This window comes from Symphalangus syndactylus, chromosome 11 (assembly GCF_028878055.3).
Source record: "Symphalangus syndactylus isolate Jambi chromosome 11, NHGRI_mSymSyn1-v2.1_pri, whole genome shotgun sequence".
Classification (NCBI taxonomy): domain Eukaryota; kingdom Metazoa; phylum Chordata; class Mammalia; order Primates; family Hylobatidae; genus Symphalangus; species Symphalangus syndactylus.
In genome coordinates, this window is record NC_072433.2 from 95,143,787 (window position 1) to 95,162,621 (window position 18,835).

Here is an 18,835-nt window from a genome sequence, read left to right on the forward strand (position 1 = left end):
TTACTTAAAGAAATTATAAATGTGTTGTTATAAAAATATTTGGCATAAATAAGTTTTCATCTTCTTTCATAAAAGCAAGGTTTAGGAATCACTTTATGACTCTATCTAAAATTGCTTTTCCTTGAAATATATTTTCAGTTTTATATATCAAATAAAAAACAAAACAAAAAATTAATAGGAGCAATTAAACTTCTGCTCTAATCTGAAGTTCCAAGAATAATAATTTGTTTCTAATGCAAATATGTTAGCACATTTGCATGGCAAACAGACACCAGAAAAATTAAAACAATTAAATTAGTGAGGGCCAAGACAATTAGTTATATGAAGGACTAAACTAACAATCTTTCAAAATTAAATTATATAACTTTATCTCTAATCATCCTTTAAATAATCTATATTTTCCATATTTAAAAATAAGAATTTCAATAAATCTATTTTATACAATGAAACAAGACACAGAGTTAGATCTAGCTCTTAGATATGCAAATACCTACCATCTGATAATATGCATCATCTAGTATTCGATTTTCCAGTTCATGGACTCCTATCTATGGCACTGAACAAACTGGAAAAAAAAAAAAACTAGGCCAGGGACAACATACAAATGTGATATAATTAGAGAAAATAAATAAATAAATAAATGAAAGGGGAAAGGTTTCTTTCCAAAAGACTTTTCCATTGCAAATAATTCATTTCCTTTGACAACACAGGAGTGTTAATACACATTCCGTGAACAAATGTTCTAAAATTCTAAATCACTACTAAGTTACATTATTTCATATAGATATAGTCATGAAAACATGTCAAGGTATCTCTTAGAGGAAGGTTCGTTTTTTTAAAGAGAAAATATAGGAAAACTCACAAATAAAACTTTATTTCAAAAGATCATGTTTGCTGTATTCTATGAACAGTTTTAGAAACAGTCTATGAAGACTCAATAACCAGTGAATTGAACTTTGATTTTTCTTTAAAAAAAACTAAAACTAAAATCTGCAGGTAAATTATTACATTTAGCATATTATATGCAAAATAAACTCATATAATGGTACTATTTGAGCAGAGCCATATTTTAAGAAATATACTTAAGAAAAAGAAAATATTAAAAAAACTGAGAACCATTAATTTTTACTTGATAGAAATTAAAAACAAAAATGTAACCTGGTTTAGCTTTTTAAAAGTTCAATGTTAAGCAGAATGAATGCATCAGTTATATCTATATACCACCTTTCAACCCTAATTTCCCAGACAATGGTAACTTTCCATTAATACTCATTGCCATTTTATTTCATTTAATATATCTGCTTAAAAATACAGAAGAAAAAGAAAAGAGGGGAAGTTCACAGAAAAAGCAAGAAGTAGATGTAAATAATTAAACTTTACTTACAAAACTTGACTCTTGAATATCTAGAACATATAATCAGGTATATAAAGGAAATAAAAGGTGAAAATCCTAGAGAACACTGGGCAAATTTATCCTTATTTTCAGGTATGTAACTGTCTACTTTCAAATTCAAGAGACTCATCTATAAAACTATTAAAACTCGTCTATAAAACTATTAAAATTATTAAGTTCAGAAAGATGATAAATAAATTTGATCAGAAAGATGATCAATAAAATTAGCATCCATAAGTATATTAAAATGTACAAAAAGTATATTCTCATTTACCAACAACCAATTAGAAAACACTGAACCAATATAATTCACAATAGCCAAAAAATTATTGGATACATAAAAGTAAATTTAACATGAAGTATACAGAAATTTTAATAAGAAAATTAAAACCTCAAAAATGGGGCTTAAGCAAATAGAAAGTACTGTGTCTTAAAAGACTTTAAAGATATCAAATTTCCACAAATAAAACTATAACTGTAAAGCAGTGACAGTAGGGTGTGTGTGTGTGTGTGTGTGCACGAGTCCACATTTGCACATGTGCATCCATGTGCCCAGGGTGAGGGGAGGTAGAGGCTGGCATTATTTAAACACTAAAAAAATAGAGAGACTGGAGCAGAAGGAGCAGGGCCAGGCACTATTTTAGTGACATACAGACCAAGGATTAAACATCCTAAAATCAATTCATCCAAAACTGGATTTCTAGAGAATAAGGATAATAGTCACTGATTATGCAGATAAGTGGAATGTCTCAACTCCGGTTTTAATTACAGCAAACTAGGCTCAGCAGGAAGTTTAAGGTAATCGATCATGAAATATTCAGATTAGGGAATTTAAGACAATAGCATCTGAAAGCTAAAACAATAAAAGAAAGCCTTGATGAGTCTTTCTGGTTTTACATTTTCTCTGGGGTGTAGAAGATGCCAGAAGAGATCAATATAGATATGGAGAGCTTCAAAAAGTGGAAGATACACCTGAAATCTCACTGGAACAAGGAAAAGGAAACCAGTATAATATAAATGTTTCTGACAAGTGAGTGGTGGTATCTCAATTAGTAATGCAATCTTTTAGATTTAGAAGGGTATCAGAGAATAAAGATCAGAATGTCCTTGACCTTATTACCACAGTTACTCTAAACAGAGAAATCTACAACTCAGTATCAAGATGTAGGTGTTTTCTCATATCCCTCAAAAATCTAAGCCAAACAACTTTCCTTTCGCTTTTTCTTACTTCAAAACACAATGAAATTTGATCTTAAAAATCGTACAGCAAAGGACAATTTAGGAAGATGACCTTTGAGATCTGTAATAATCTGTTGATATGTGATACATCCTGCATAGCATATACTATGATCTGAATGTCTGTGTCCCCTGAAAACTCATATTTTCAAACACTAACCACCAAGGCGATGGTATTGGGAGACGGGGCCTTTGGGAAGTGATTGGTCAGAGGCAGCGTCCTTCTGAATGGAATTCACTCCCATATCAAAGAGACCCCAAAGAGGTAGCTCCTTCCTCTACTATGTGAGGACTCAGTGAGAAGGTGCCATCCATGAACCAGGAAGTGGGTTCTCACCAGACCACAACAATGCTGACACTCTGATCTTAACTACCCAGGCTCCAGAAATGTAAGACATAAATTTTTGTCATTTATAAGACAGTTTATGGCACTTTGTTATAGCAGCCTGAATAGACTAAAACATCGTGTAAAGATACATTCAAAAGTGTTCGGATAGACGTTAAATAATGGGTGAAATTAATGAAAATATTTCATTTCTATCATATTTTCTTAACTTGTACTAAATCCACAATGTCTTTTATGAGCTAAAATCCCTTAAATACTACATGAAGATATAAAAGCAGAAATAGCAATGATAAATCAACTTAGGTCCCAGGATTATTTTCTCATTAGGAGAGTAAAAATTTATATACTTTCCCTATATGTAAAAAGAAACATGATTGCAATAGTATACAATGCATGATTACATAGTATATCCCTGTCAAAAAAAATTTAAAAAACCTTAACCTCAACAGGTTATTTTGCTTTGTCAAATACCTAAAAATAAAAGGGCTAACCAGTGATTTGGAGGACCTATTTGTACTCATGTTGGCCAGGTTTTACAAAACCCAGATCTTAAAATTTATGATGAGCCACAGTGAAAAGATATACAGTTAACATAGGTTGCTTGCAATAATCTCTTCTCTGCAGCACCGAAGGCCTTTAATAGGGTGAGTGTACTATAATACCACGATTAGATTTATATGTCTTAGAAGACGGGTTACATGCTGATGAACAGCATTAAATTGACATAATGGCTCTTAGTGATTATAAATGTAGCTTTTTCCTCCTTTAATTGGCAATGACTAGACTGACCTTTTCTCTATAATTGTAACTACAGTATAGTAATTAGACAAACCACTACTTTCTTGTGAAACAAAGAGAAGAAGAAGAAAGTTCTCAGTTAGTAGCTTTGAGAATATAGGGTGAATTGGGTTGGCATTCTACTGGGGCAAAATGAGCAACCAATAAGAAAAACAGTTTTTCACAAATTATGTCCTACGTTTAGTTGAATATCTGAACTACAGACAAAAATCCCATAGGGAAGCCCTTTTCATATACTAGAGGCAGCCACCCTGAAGACAAAAACTAGACCTAAAAACAGGATTGAAAGTCAAAAAGTGAATTCAGCTATTATTTAGGACAGTTAGAGAAAGGACTAGAGAAGAGAGAATTTTACTCTCAAAGATCTAAAAATAATAATGATTTAAAACACTAAACTGTGGTCCATGCACATGCACCTTTTTTGGGCCCACATAATTCTGTGGGGAGGTAAGAGTCTTGACAAGGGCCTTATTGGAAAGGCAGCTGCCGTCAACCCAGAGGATTTATGGCTGAGGCTGTGAAGGGAGCCATTTCCCTTGCTGAGAACAAGGGCCCCCTGCTTTTGGGCCTCTGAGAAGGTCAACTAGTCCCCAAGCCTTTAAGCCTCCACATTGGTTAACACTAGGTTCCTGGAGGAGAGGAAGGGGAAGAGAATTTATTTTTCAACATCCAAGATTATGCATAAATGGTAGCCTGTTAAGAGAGTACCAGGAGAAAAAACTGTGGCATCTTGGGAATAATTAATTAACAAATAGATACATACATACATACATACATACATACATACATACATACATACCCTGGCCAGGCGCAGTGGCTCACACCTGTAATCCTAGCAGTTTGGGAGGCCCAGGTGGGCGGATTGCCCCAGCTCAGGAGTTCGACACCAGACTGGGCAACACAGTGAAACCCCGTCTCTACTAAAAAATTAGCCAAGCGTGGCAGTGTGTGCCTGTAGTCCCAGCTACTCGGGAGGCTGAGGCAGGAGAATTGCTTGAACCCGGGAAGCGGAGGTTGCAGTGAGCTGAGATCATGCCACTGCACTCCAGCCTGGGCAACAGAGGAAGACTCCGTCTCAAACAAACAAACAAACAAACAAACCCACAAACACTCAACCAGTAAGTTGATTCTTTTCACAAATTGCTACCCATTTGCATCCCAAGATCTCCACAGAGGTTAGCAACAGCTGCAATAACCAGCAGGCATTCACACCACTGGGCAATAATGAATCAACTAGGGGTCCAGGATTACTTTCTCATTAGGAAAATAAAAGCGTATTCATTTTTTCCACATATATAAAGAAATTTGATTGCAATAGGAATTTTTAGTTAAATACTATATCCCTGTTAGTAGTTCGTAAAAGTAAGTTAGAAAACCTAAGTGAGAACCAGGGACCATCTTTCATCAGCAAGAGCAATGATGTTAGACATATAAAAGGCAGGTTAAGGAATTTATTCTAAAATGTGTGAAAATCTAGGTTAAAGAAAAGTACAATATATAGTAATTAAAAACTGTCCACATATACAAATTGGAGACCATTAATTATAGGAACAGCAAATAAGGTTTCAGAGCATGCTCAGCAGAGTTAAAAGGGGTAAACAGAAATTATGAAAATGTAAAGTGACAAAAGCATTATACAATTATTGCTAAATTATAAACTCTATGAGGCAAATATTGCTAAATTATAAATTCTGTGGCAAATTCATGTTAAATTTTAAACTATGTGAAGGTAGGAAACCCGAATGTTCTACTCACTGCTTCATTCCAAATGCTGGATCAAGGTAGGAGCTCAACAAACACCTGGGGCTGGGTGCAGTGGCTCATGCCTGTAATCCTAGCACTTTGGGAGCAGAGGCAGGAGGATTGCTTGAGGCCAGGTATTTGAGACCAGCCTGAGTAAGACTCCAACTACATAAAAAATGTAAAAATTAGCTAGGCGTGGTGGTGGTGTGCCCCTGTAGTCCCAGATACTCGGGAGACTGAAGCAGGAGGATTGCTTGAGCCCACAAGTTCAAGGTTACAGTGAGCTATGTCACTGCACTCCAACCTGGGTGACAGAGCAAGATTCTGTCTCTAAAAAACAAACAAACAAACATACAAAAATCTGGTAAATGAATTAATGAAATTATATTCAGTAATTTCCACATATTCATTCTTGAATTGCACAAGCAACTACTTCTTGTAATGTTTATAAGACACAAAACAGTGACATGTGAATAATGCTTCTCAAAATAGCTCACTTGGGATAGAAAATTGTTTTCTACCTATACAACATTGGGCAAGTTATTTAATCTCTTGTGCCTTGGTTCTCTCATTTAAAAACTGGGCACAATAACAGTATCACCTCACAGGGTTATCGGAAATTTAATATATATATATATAACATTTGGAATAGTAACTGTCAGAGTCAGTGCTATAGAAGTGTTAGTGGTTACTGGTATTATTCTGTATTGATGTGCAGAGAAGTTTCTGAAATCCTAAGTAGCCATCCATAGGTCTTATTAACCCCTCAGAGTAGAGCCCATTTCTGATTCAACTATGTATCACCAGTACAAAGCACAGTGCCTAATATATTAAAAATGATTTTAAAAAATACAAATTGTATTGGATCAAACTCTTATATTGCAATATTCGTAACATCAGAAAAAAGTCATCTAGTACCATTATGATTCAGAGCATAAATTTCCTACATAATAAATTCAAATGTGGTAAGCATTTTCCTCTAACATTTGATAATATCTAATCAGAAGACAGTTACAATGAAAGAGGTTAAAATGTTTCATTTTTGCCAGGGCCCATCAGAGAGTCAACCTCAATTCCTTTATATTCTCCTTGCCATTCATTCATAATTCAAAGACTAAACTCTCAATCCTTTAAATGTATTATTGTGACACCAAAGGCAAGGAAATAAGATAAGAAGGTTCAACTGACAATCAAATACACGAAAATGGGCTAAGATGTCAACAACACAAGACATGAAAACTTTTTTTTTTTTTTTTTGAGACAGAGTCTCGCTCTGTCGCCCAGGCTGGAGTGCAGTGGCGCGATCTCGGCTCAGGGCAAGCTCTGCCTCCCGGGTTCACACCATTCTCCTGCCTCAGCCTCCCGAGTAGCTGGGACTACAGGCGCCCGCCACCACACCCAGCTAATTTTTTTGTGTTTTAGTAGAGACGGGGTTTCACCGTGTTAGCCAGGATGGTCTCGATCTCCTGACCTCGTGATCCTCCCGTCTCGGCCTCCCAAAGTGCTGGGATTACAGGCGTGAGCCACCGCGTCTGGCCTTAAAACATTTTTTAAAATCTGTACTGAAGATATGCAGAACTACATATTTGTCAAAATATGTTTAGCATTACATGCAAACTTCTTTGCAAAATTATATGTTAGAGGTCTAAGAAACACTGGATTTGTTTTACTTATAGTTTTAAAACTTTCCACCTAATTGCCTGAAATACTGCTCTCTTTAATTTCAGAAAAATAAAGTCTTTATTGGTTATTTTAACGCAACATGCTAGGTCATCTAAAACCTGGCAATAAACTATTTTTCCAGATTTTATCTCCTGATATTTATAAGCAGTACAAGATAGGCAAGTATGAGCTTTTCCCTGAGCACCTGAAAATAAGATTGTCCTCTAAATCAAACTATAAAATTACTCCAAAATAGAACAAATCAGCAAAGATGCCTTAGTAATCGAAATAGTTCTCAAGCCAAAGCAAGAATTGACATCACAATGACACTGACAGAAAGAAAATATCAACAGGAAATAGGATAAGCATATAATTAATTTAGTATCCGACCACGACATTAAGCCATACACGAACCAGGACTGTGGTGCACCAAGCGAGAAACATGATCACTCTAAATCAGAAGGTTTGTTCCTGTTAGAATAAAAAACAAGTAGAACAAACTTCATTATTGCCCTTCCAAGTATTATAAGAGGACCCTATTTCATGAATATATCACTCATTTGGTAATCAAAGATGTCTTAGTCCAAGCCTCTTCTTAGGCTGTAGTTCTGCTTTATTTAACCTAATTATGCAACTTTCATTTACTTAACGTCTTATTTCCTCCAGTACATGGTAGGTATTTTTTTGAACACTGTGGTGGTAATGTCTCATATTTCTTTTCAAATTCCACATTCCAACAACATTGTAGGTAGAAATCAAATACTCACTGACTGATAATAATAATAATTATCATTATTATAACTGATATGTATTAAGTAGTTAACTATATGCCAGGAACTATTCTAAGTACTTCACATGTATAATGACATTTAAATCACACAATAAGTTTATGAGGTTAAGTACTACTGCTGTCTCCATTTTACAGACGAGAAACAGGCAAGTTAAGTAACCTGCACAATGACAAGCAGGTAGAAAGTGGCAGAGCCAGGATTCAAATCCAGATGGTTTGGCTCCAGAGCTGATACTCGTGTCTACTACAGTATTCTGCCCCTTAGTGAAAAATACACTCGTGCCTAAATAACTTATTCCAAGTTTTGTCAGTTATTAAACCTTAACGCCATTTTTAAATGCTCCAAAATAGCTGATGATAGCATCCACAATTGCCATAGGTATGGAGAAAGAGACACAGACATAGAAATTCCATTTCATGAAATTATTCCTAAGGAGACAACAAAAAGTATACAAAGATATAGATATAAGAATGTTTATCATACAGTTATTTATAGGAGTAAAAATTGGAACCAGTCAGAATGTCTATTAATAAGAGATTTGTTAAATACCCTGTGCTAAAATCTTACCACTAACCTGTTAGAAATGGTGATATGGGTCTATAGTTATTAAAACAAAAAGAAGTTGAGTGACAGACACCAATTGCAAAATATTACAGACAGTGTAATTACAGCAGGAAGTGGGTAAGTTATACACGGATATGCACATAACTGAAAAGATTATCACCAAAATGTAAACATCTGAATGTAAACATCAAAATGTAATCTCTGAACAGCGGGATTTTAGGTAGTCTTTTCTTTTAAAAAGTATTTACTAAAAATCTACTGTGTGTATGCTATTTTCCATTCAAAGGAACATAAAAGAACTACAAGGGCCTACAATCTAGAGACTACAGTCAATTCTAGACCATGAAAGAAAACAAACAGTGACAAATAAATTACTAATAAAGAAAGGCAAGGGAGTAGCTGAGCATAGTGGGATATAACAGCCTCACAAGTAACGGAAAGCAGCATTCAGGCTTCACCTTCATCACTAACTAGCCGCATGAATCTGGACAGGTCACAGATTATCCTTGAGCCTCAGTTTCAAAATAGCAAAATATAGGTGTTAGATGGGTTGTCCTGCTCGGGAGTTCTTTATAATTCTGAGTGTCTGTGGTTAAAATTTTCAAAAAGAGCATGTAGGAACATGAAAACTCCTCCATCCACTACCAGTCACAAGTGGTAGTGGCTTATTAATCTGCAGTTTATTAATCTACACTTTAGTCAGTTTGTACAAGATATGAAATACCAAAGCACAGAAAATGGGAACAACAAAGAAAATCCACAAACACACTCAAGTGCTTGTTATTGAAAATACGATTATTCTTCAGGTAGTGAAATAATACACTAACCTAAGGAAGAAGCCCACGTGAGACACCTTACTATCCCACCAAAAGCTCATTTTCGAGCAGTTGACAGTTCCCTTATAACATTTCACTTTCATACAGATTAAAAAGTACATATGATCTATCTGACATTGAGGTATATATATATTTCAACTGACAAATATCTAAGGAAAGAGTCAAGTGAGACTTTGATGTTGCATTCCACTGTAATTCAGATATATCAATAATCAAATTTGGAGAGCTGCCAATAAAAATGGAATAAACAGCATTAGCATTTTACCTGCATGCACGGGCCTGGAAAAACAGAGCAAGAACCAAGCAAAGAAAAATCAGCACCTGCCAGTGTCTTACCTCTAGCAGTTTGCCCTTTGGCAGTCCACAGTGCCCTCCCTGTTCTACTCCTGCAAAACACATGCTCCAGGGAGACACCTCTGTATTTTAAAATGTCTCATAGACGTTTCTAAGCTCCAAAGTTAAGATGATGTGTTACAGTCTTTTTAAAAAGCTGATAATAAATAACCTGATTTAAGAAATACTCTAAGACAGTGCTGATCTGTTAGTTGTAAGAAGCATTTTGAGCATCAGATAGAGTGTGATTTGATATGTTAACAAAGTGGACCCAGATGATATATGAAGATAATATGGTAAAAAGATGAAAAACAAAAAACAACAAGCTATATGCAATAGATAAAGAGCCAAGAGCTTGTTGGCAGAAGGCTAAATTAGCTGACCTTTGACACTACTTCCAATCAGATCCTTTGATTCTTGGAATACATCAAGTTCAAAATTAAAATATAAACACTCAAAATAAATAGTTAATTTTCAGTCACTAGATCATTTTCTCAACTGAGCTAGAAATTAGAAATTAAAAGGTATGCTTCCTGGAATAATTTGAATTTCATTGAATCTCCTATTAATCCATTGGATGTGTATGTGCAGATAATGTTAAAATATATATATTTAAATGTAACTCATTAAAACATGTTTGGATGAAAAATCCAAATGAAAAGCATTTCACAAAAATATAAAATAGCTATATACTAAGGGATCTTATTTTATGGCAGCATAAAATATAAGTAGAGATCATTGTGTTTTTTTTTAAATCTCTGTTATGAATTTGAATGCACTTTGTCCATTTAATCTGAAAACAGACAGTATAATTGTCCTATTTTCTTCAGATAATTGTGAACACTTCAGTGCTACCATACCATAAGCAATAAGTCACCTTCAAGAATCTGCTAGTGTCTTTACAAAGTTTAAGACCTTCACTGTCAATTTGCAGAAAACCATGAGGCTAAGATTGTGATAAAACATCCATGATTGATGGTACCACCCAAGCCACCATTCTCATAATGAACTAATGATTCATGCTCAAGGTGCTTTTGAAACATGATTAAGCCTCCAAACATTTCACTAAGGTGGGTTCCCATTACCACAAGCATAAAAGAGAACTTAAATAAGTTTAGCAAGGTTATATAGTGAATGACCCAATGATAAAATTTTGGAAAAACAAAAACATAAAGGACCTCAGTCTCCTAGCTCCCACTGCAAGCTCTATTCATAGGTATTTGAAGAAGCCTTTCAGGGTAATTTATGTCATTGCTCTAACTGACCTTCTCTGGTGGCCACTGGCAAGTGTTTGCCAAAATGTCAGTGACCAAAAAACTCCTTACAAAGCCAATGTTTTATAAAATGAATATGTCAAGAATCAGATGAAAATGTCATCAGTGACACTGACAACAATAAAAGAAAATATTCTACAGATTTAAGAAAGTGAAGAAGATCCATATTAAAGGGGAAATAAATTACCTGAGAAAATGTCATCAGAAAAAAAGTAAACAGATCACAGCTTTAAGAAAGGGAAGAAGACACAACTTAAAGGGGGAAAAAATTATCCAAGAAACAAATGTTCTTTAAAGGGTCAGAAAGAGAAAGACTCATTTTACAAAAGCTGGTGGAAAAACTACATCTCTTTTAGAGATCATATCGTTGCTCCTGGGGAAAGGAGGAATGAGGAGATGGGAGGCACCTGTGAGGAGCTTGTCACATCTGAATCCCAAAGTTATTCACTTTCCTATTTGCGTGTCAAAGTGAATGACATAATTTGTGAACGTCAAAAGTAGTCACAGCAAATTAAATAAAAATTGAACAAAATTTACTCCAGCTGCCCTTAAAATAGAAAGTCAAAAGTTGTTGATTTTCCCACTTTGCAGTCTTTGGAAGTGAGTTTCACTTATATAAATACTTAAAATCAAACAACCCAGCTGAATACACCTACTCTCTTGAAATTTAAAAAAGAGAGGGGAAGGGTAAGGGTGATCTCATGGAGAAAATTACTTTAACACTAAGACTAGAGATCTTTCTTTCAAGTGAGTCTAGCTTACAAATGTGATTATCTAAAGAATGACTGCAGCTCATTACTGATGAACAGAATATATTTTTTGTATACTCTGAAATTTTCATACATGTATGATTGGCCCATTCCAAATGACCGCTTTAATAGAACGTTTGAAATAACCCATATGTAGACTTTCCATTAACGGCCTAAAGATTAACAGTTTTGAAGATTAATTTACCTAGGCGGAACCCCAGGCAGTTTGCTCTATCCAAATGCTTGCAGGACATCATCCTCCCAACACCCAGCTGAACTGAAATCAATGCTAATATAAGCATTAATAAAACACAGAGAGCTGCGATTTAGGATTTCCTACCACTTTGCATTACTATTCCATGTTCTCTCCCATGCATACTCCCAGGAAAACCGGTGTGGATCACCACAAATTCTAAATGCTTTACCAACTGCAACATGTACATAGGGAACCCATTTAGAGGATTGAAATATAGTGTACAACTAAGAGTGGCAAGTTAGTAAAGAAAAACAAAACCATTCAAATTAAACATAGGAAAATACTGTCACTGGGGAAAGAATCGGGAGTAAAATATATGTGCATCCCATCATCCCATGAACAACAGGAGTGTAGCATTGTAAAGTTATTGTGACCTTGTCCCTTTTTAAACAGCTACATTTTTCACAACGGAAGAAGGCCATCAAGCAGCAGCAACGTCTGCGTGGATGTCTAAATGCCTGTCAGGGCCTGCTTGGTAATACTTTACACTTCTCCCCCTCTAACAAGCTTCACTGTTATGTCCTACTTACAGATGGATGGCTGCCAAGAGCTATCACACAAAAAAGCTCCTCTATAACATAATGATGTGTCTGTACTGGGAATAAACTTGTGAGAAAAATCTTGGAAATAAAAAGAAGATAGAAATCTACTTAAAGATATAAATTACTGAAAGTTTTAATTCCAACAAGATCATAATATCCAAAATATTAACTCTATGTAAGCAATACGTATTTCCTCAAAGATAGTCATCCCATAAATGTCTATACATCTGTAGAAATAAGTGTTAAAGAAAACAACTGTTGTTTTGGTTTCCTTCAATTCATTTACTAAATTTAATGAAGAAAGCCAGGGCATTGTCTTGACATATTTTGTCATCTCTTTTCCAAATAAATTGTTGCCACAAGAATATTATGTTTCTCCAGCATTTTTATCCCCCGTATTTAGTTTTTTTAAACCTAGTAAGGTTAACGTGTTGTCAGTTAGGCTAAAACTGAATCCACATACCTCACACATAAGCCACCATTCTATGTTAGAGAATTCAGTGAGTGCTGCTTTAACTCTTCCATTACATTTACAGAGTATTTTTAAGGGCCATGTCTACCCCCAATAAATGAACTTGAAGATTTTTACTGACTTATTTTAACTTATTCTATCTTGTTCAACTTGAGTTGGTCAATTTTCTTTCATCTTACCTTGAACATAGGCTTATATTCACTAGGTTTGACTGCTATCCAATCAATCCATCAACATGCATTTAGTGAGCTTCTGTTTAGAAGCCCAAGACTGTGAAAAAGTCACAATTCCTGGCTATCACTTTAACTTCCATGCTGTTAACAATGTAACATTCTAAAAAATTTATAATCCATCTGAGTGTAAATTAAAACTAAAAGAAAAAAATGTAACTTACTCTCTCCCTTCTTTCCCCAAACATAAGATTCTCCAAATACATATTCACACATAGCAAAATATTTATGTGCATGTGTGCACAATACAATATTAAAATCATTGGTAATTTATTAATGAAAAAAATTATATCAACACCAAAAATAGGAATTCAGTTTAAATTCAAGTTAAAAGGAAAACAAATGGAAATCATATTTTCCAAATGAAAATAGCTCTCAAAATACCATAATAAATCATGGAGGAAATGCTCCCAGACATTAATATTTAACAAGCAATAAAATATGAGGCAGGTCTGATTAGTGTGTCACTATGGTAAATGGGTATGATAAGATATTATATACATGTCAGAATCACCTACTAATATTAACTAGTTTATGGATGTACTGTCATTAAGGTATTAGTTAAAAGAATTTCAAAAATAAAGATTCCCATTTCTATATGTGGAGTTTTTTAGTAGATATTAGTACCATTATTACATATACACCATAGAAGTTATGTTATTATAAGACTTTTTTTTTTTTTCCTTTTTTTGAGACAAGAGTCTCAGTCTGTCATCCAGGCTGGAGTGCAGTGGTGCCATCTCAGATCACTACAACTTCCGCTTCCCAGGTTCAAGCAATGGTGAGTAAGTCTCACAAGATCTGATGGTTTTAAAAAGAGGAGTTCCCCCACACAAGCTCTCTCTCTCTTTTTGCCTGCTGCCATCCATGTAAGACGTGACTTGCTCCTCCTTGCCTTCCACCATGATTTTGAGGGCCCCAGCCACATGGAACTGTGAGTCCAATTAAGCCTCTTTCTTTTGTAAATTGCCCAGTCTCAGGTATGTCCTTAACAGCAGCATGAAAACAGACTAATATAGATGGTCTAAGATGGCCTTACTCACACGTCTGACAGTTGGTCCTGGCTGTTGGTTAGACTTCCAAATTCATGTGATTTCTTATTCTCAGAGAGACCAGTCTGAGCTTATTCACATGTTGGTGGCAGTGTTCCAAAAATGCAAGAACAGAAGTTGCAAGGCCTCTTGAAGCCAAAGCTCAGAAGTCCCACAACAAAATTTCCACCATATTCTATCAGTCACAGCCAAGTCACAAAGCCAGCACAGATGTAAGAGGATAGAAGGATAAAGCAAAAGACTCCACCTTTTGATGGGAGGACAGGCAACGTCATGTTGCACAAAAGAGTCCATATATAAAAATACAGCCACAAATTGTGTCTATACTTTGACATCTTCTATCTTCTACAAAACAGAGAAATTTTTATAGTACCTATATTTTCAACTATAAATAATCAGAGAAGTTTTGAAGGACAAAAGTAGGTACTAGCTTGCATTTTCCCCAACATGAAGTAATATTACTCTGCTGCTTCAGTCACAGATTTCAACAGAAGACCAAGATCCAGACTCAACGTCTGATACCATCATTTAAGTTGCTTGGTTGGGTGATTTTTCTGTGTTTTAAGAGCCTTCAACGCTTTTCTATTTGATATAATCAATAAATTTCCATCTAATTTGATATTTTTACCTATAAGAGCAGCTTTATTTTATTTGTTTATTGTTTTTTGAGATGGAGTTTAGCTCTTGTTGCCCAGGCTGGAATGCAATGATGCAATCTCAGCTCACTGCAACCTCTGCCTCCTGGGTTCAAGCGATTCTCCTGCTCAGCCTCCCAAGAAGCTGGGATTACAGGTGTGAGCCACCACACCCGGCTAATTTTGTATTCTTTTAGTAGAGATGGGGTTTCACCATGTTGGTCAGGCTGCTCTCGAACTCCTGACCTCAAGTGATCTACCTGCCTCGGCCTCCCAAAGCACTGGGATTACAGGTGCGAGCCACCATGCCCGGCCAACAGCAGTTTTCTAATGGAACATTCCACAACAAATAGCACCACCAAGAAATCTAGATTGCGTATGTAGCACTACTAGAAACTATGAAGTTTATAAAAGAAGAAAAATATATCCTTATAAAAAGCACATATACTTTTTTCCTATGAAAATAATCCCTAGAGAAAATTTTGATTTTGTGATGTAGTTAATTAGCTATGTCCAAAGATCTATTCACAGTGAATTATGAAGAGATCAAATTTATTCCAGTAAAGAAATGATTATTGCTACCATGACTTCCTTTAACACGTTTCTCTAAAAGATTCATTTGCAGAGCCACAGTCTTTAATACAATACAACCTATTTTCTTTGAACAATTTAACGGGGCAGGATATGTCACTAAACATACCGCATAAGAATTGCTTCTATGGAAAGACAGAGGTAAAGGAAAGAGCTACTTGCTTGTTTGACAATATGGTGAACAGAGAAACAGTTTGGGGAATGAAAGGTTATTCCTCTAATAATGGTATTTCTACATTTCCTGACAAGAAATTGATCCCTAAAATTGTCATTCTTTTCAGCTGAGGACCTGCTACAACACTGCTTCATAGAGAAACAGCTGGAAACATAAGTAGCTTACAATTTTCGACAAATTGGTGCTGCCAAAATTATAATAGTTAATAACAAGGAAAACCTCAATAATGTGAATTGTGTCAAATCTGGTTGTCAATACATTTTAAAATCCTGTTTATGTTATGAGAAGCCATATGAGCAGCCAAACATACATTCATCTGGAGAAAATGCCAGTAGCCAATGTCACCTTTGGAGGCTAGCTATTTCTCACCACATTCAGCAAGCTGTCATAGCATGAATTGTTGAAATTAGATAATTCTAACTGAAAATTAGGATTAAAGATAACCCTATGCTATAGTTCAGACATAGGTAATCTACTCCTCAATTTATTCTTTATGGAAATCTTATAAATATATAAAATAACCTTATTTTGTTTAATTATTTCAAAGTACTACATGGATAAGAGATACATTGTACAGGTTTATATGGAATAGTTAACACTTTTAAAAAATAGTGACTATTCTAACATTTTTTAATTATATTGCTCACTAATCTTAATTGCCACGATTTCAAAAGACAGTTCCAAAGTGCATCTTGAACAAACAGAAAAGCAATTAGCCTAAATTAATTGCTTTGCTGATGTGATTTGCAGTAGGTATGCTTGGTGGTTTTGAAACTCCTGCCAGTGCTTTCACAACTTGATGTTCTGATGATTTTTTAGCCTCTTTTTGCACCAGAGCAATTAACCAGATAATTGTTCTAATGTGAACCTGGCCTTAATCAGTGTGTTTAGGTTCATAGTAGCAATTAACCAAACACTAAATATACATTTGAAAAGAAGCACTTAAAAGTACTACAAGAAGAGCTAAAGAAAAACTCGTAAGATTTTTTTTTTCTCATATAGCTGTACTTTTTACACAAAGAAGCAAAATAAATAAATAAATAAATAAAAATTTTAAAAAGCTGCAACTGTCTCCTCAGCCTCTTTTCAATTAACACAGGTATAAATGGAAGGCAGGCAAAGTTTCTGGTTCTTCACTTCTTCACTCAAAGTATTCCAAAGTCCCTACTAAAAGGGCAAAACGCACTGATTGAACATTGGAATTCTATTCCTTGTTCAAAAATGAGGCTATGGCTTTCAGACAGATAGCAGGTAATACATAAAGCAAGCTCTATCTGAATCCGAACAATGACATTAAATTTTCACTTTATGAAGCACCAACTTTATTCAGAAATAAATAAATCTGTTAGAAAGGGAGAATCTGAACCAATTGCCTGGATTTCAGCCAGAGTTTGAGCCAAATTTAAAAGAAAATTTATTCATCATACAAAAGCATGATCTATAATTCTCTCAACACGAATGTATTAAATTAATTCTCTGAGCAGGGCCCTGTGTGAGGTGCTGATTGGAAGCAGGGGTGGAGGGGGGCTGTGAAGTGAGGGCACAGGGCGCAAGATGAAGACCCAGGTCCTCCTCACAAGGAAAAAGACTCATAAACAAAACATCACACATCCGCACAACAATATATGCCACCAACAGAGCCATGTGCTATAGATTCAGCTAGACAGTAACATGATACAGCACTTCATTACAATCACCATTATTATTTCATCTTTTCTTTAAATAAATGGAATTCATATTCATTTTAAGGGAAATTATTAGTAGCAGTGCAACTATAATTGTTAAGTAACAACTTTGATATTTTTCATACTTCAGTAAGTGGAGTAATTGTATACTGTCTTAAATTAAATGTTGTATCAGTTGAAGAATGATATACATAAAACCTTTCCATTTTCATGAAGCGTAAAGGTTCAAGCTGAAAGTATTCTGTCATTCTTCATGTCTTCAGGAAATACCTCCCTTTCTTAATCTCTGAAAGGACTATCACACAGAAAATAGCCCAGACACTTGCATGTCATGTCTGCCATTTTTAATTATTACCAATCAAGTTCCAGCAATTTCTCCTATGGTTAAACATGTGTGTATCTATCTTCTAAAATACTTCTATATGCCACTGTTCATAAAATATTTTAGGCTGAAGCAAAATCCCTTGCACTAAATTAATAACTAACCACAGAAGATATTTATCATCTCAAGTCTTTTACAAGAAAATTGTCAGATTTAATCACCTTTCTCATATTTTCACTATTTACTGGGCTTCATTTATCAAACATTTTAAAATTTTGACAACAATGAGTTATTTTAATTGCCACTTTTGGTTTGGTGAATTAAGAATAAGACAACTCTTGGGAGAAGTGGGAGATGGTATAAATTTGTCCAAGCAGTCAATAAGGTATCATCATTTTCATCAATAAATGAAGATTTTCTTCATTGTTGGCAATTTTAAAACAGATCTGAGACTAGATGTCCATAAATCCATGGGTTTACAACACCGTATTCATCATGATATAAAATGTATCTCATTCTTTCCTATAATTTAATAACAAATTATGATTTCATAACATGGAAATATGTTTAAATACTGCAAGCTAAATGCATACCTCTGTTTACTCATCTTTTTATGGCCTGAAAAACACAAAAGCAGTTGCAGCATTTAGAGTAGCACATCCAGAAATATCCGTAATGTGATTCTATGGGAACTCTTAATTACTACTATTTGTATTTATAGAAATGTTCACTCATGCACTATTGCTCACTAGGAACCAAAGACAACACAGAAATTACAAATTACCATTACATGTTAGGACCATAATAAATATTCACATTATTCTATTAGACAAAATAGTGTCAACATGGAGAATCAATAAGCCAAAATCACCCACATCAAATTCAGTCCCATCTCATCTCTTGGAGTTAAAAGTCAAAGCAGGCTGAAATATATACATATCATATAGATTTTCCTTTAAAGTGATTTTACTAGGTTAAATATTCTGGTGTTACATAGTAAGTAGTATTTCCTTAAAAATGATATTAAATAACTAGAAGTACTAAAAGAATCAATATCAGAACTGATATTTAATACTACTACCTACCAAACAACTGAAAAAGTTTATTTAAATTTGAATGCACTAGGAATCTCATCTGAGGATAAGTGCAC

At 34.7% G+C, this 18,835-nt stretch overlaps 1 protein-coding gene across 3 annotated transcripts in view; it reads right to left on the bottom strand.

Annotated features, from left to right (window-relative positions):
• The window catches only part of FBXL17 (F-box and leucine rich repeat protein 17), a 533,333-nt gene that overhangs the window by 302,280 nt on the left and 212,218 nt on the right, over positions 1–18,835 (bottom strand). The window contains exon 7 of one of the 3 annotated variants that reach the window (XM_063612881.1): positions 7,610–7,649. The exons of the other annotated variants lie outside the window; for them this stretch is intronic. Within the exon in view, the coding sequence (XP_063468951.1) occupies positions 7,625–7,649 (25 nt within the window). The 3' untranslated portion in view covers positions 7,610–7,624. Of the gene's footprint in view, positions 1–7,609; positions 7,650–18,835 lie in introns of those variants that run through there. 3 annotated transcript variants of the gene reach the window in all.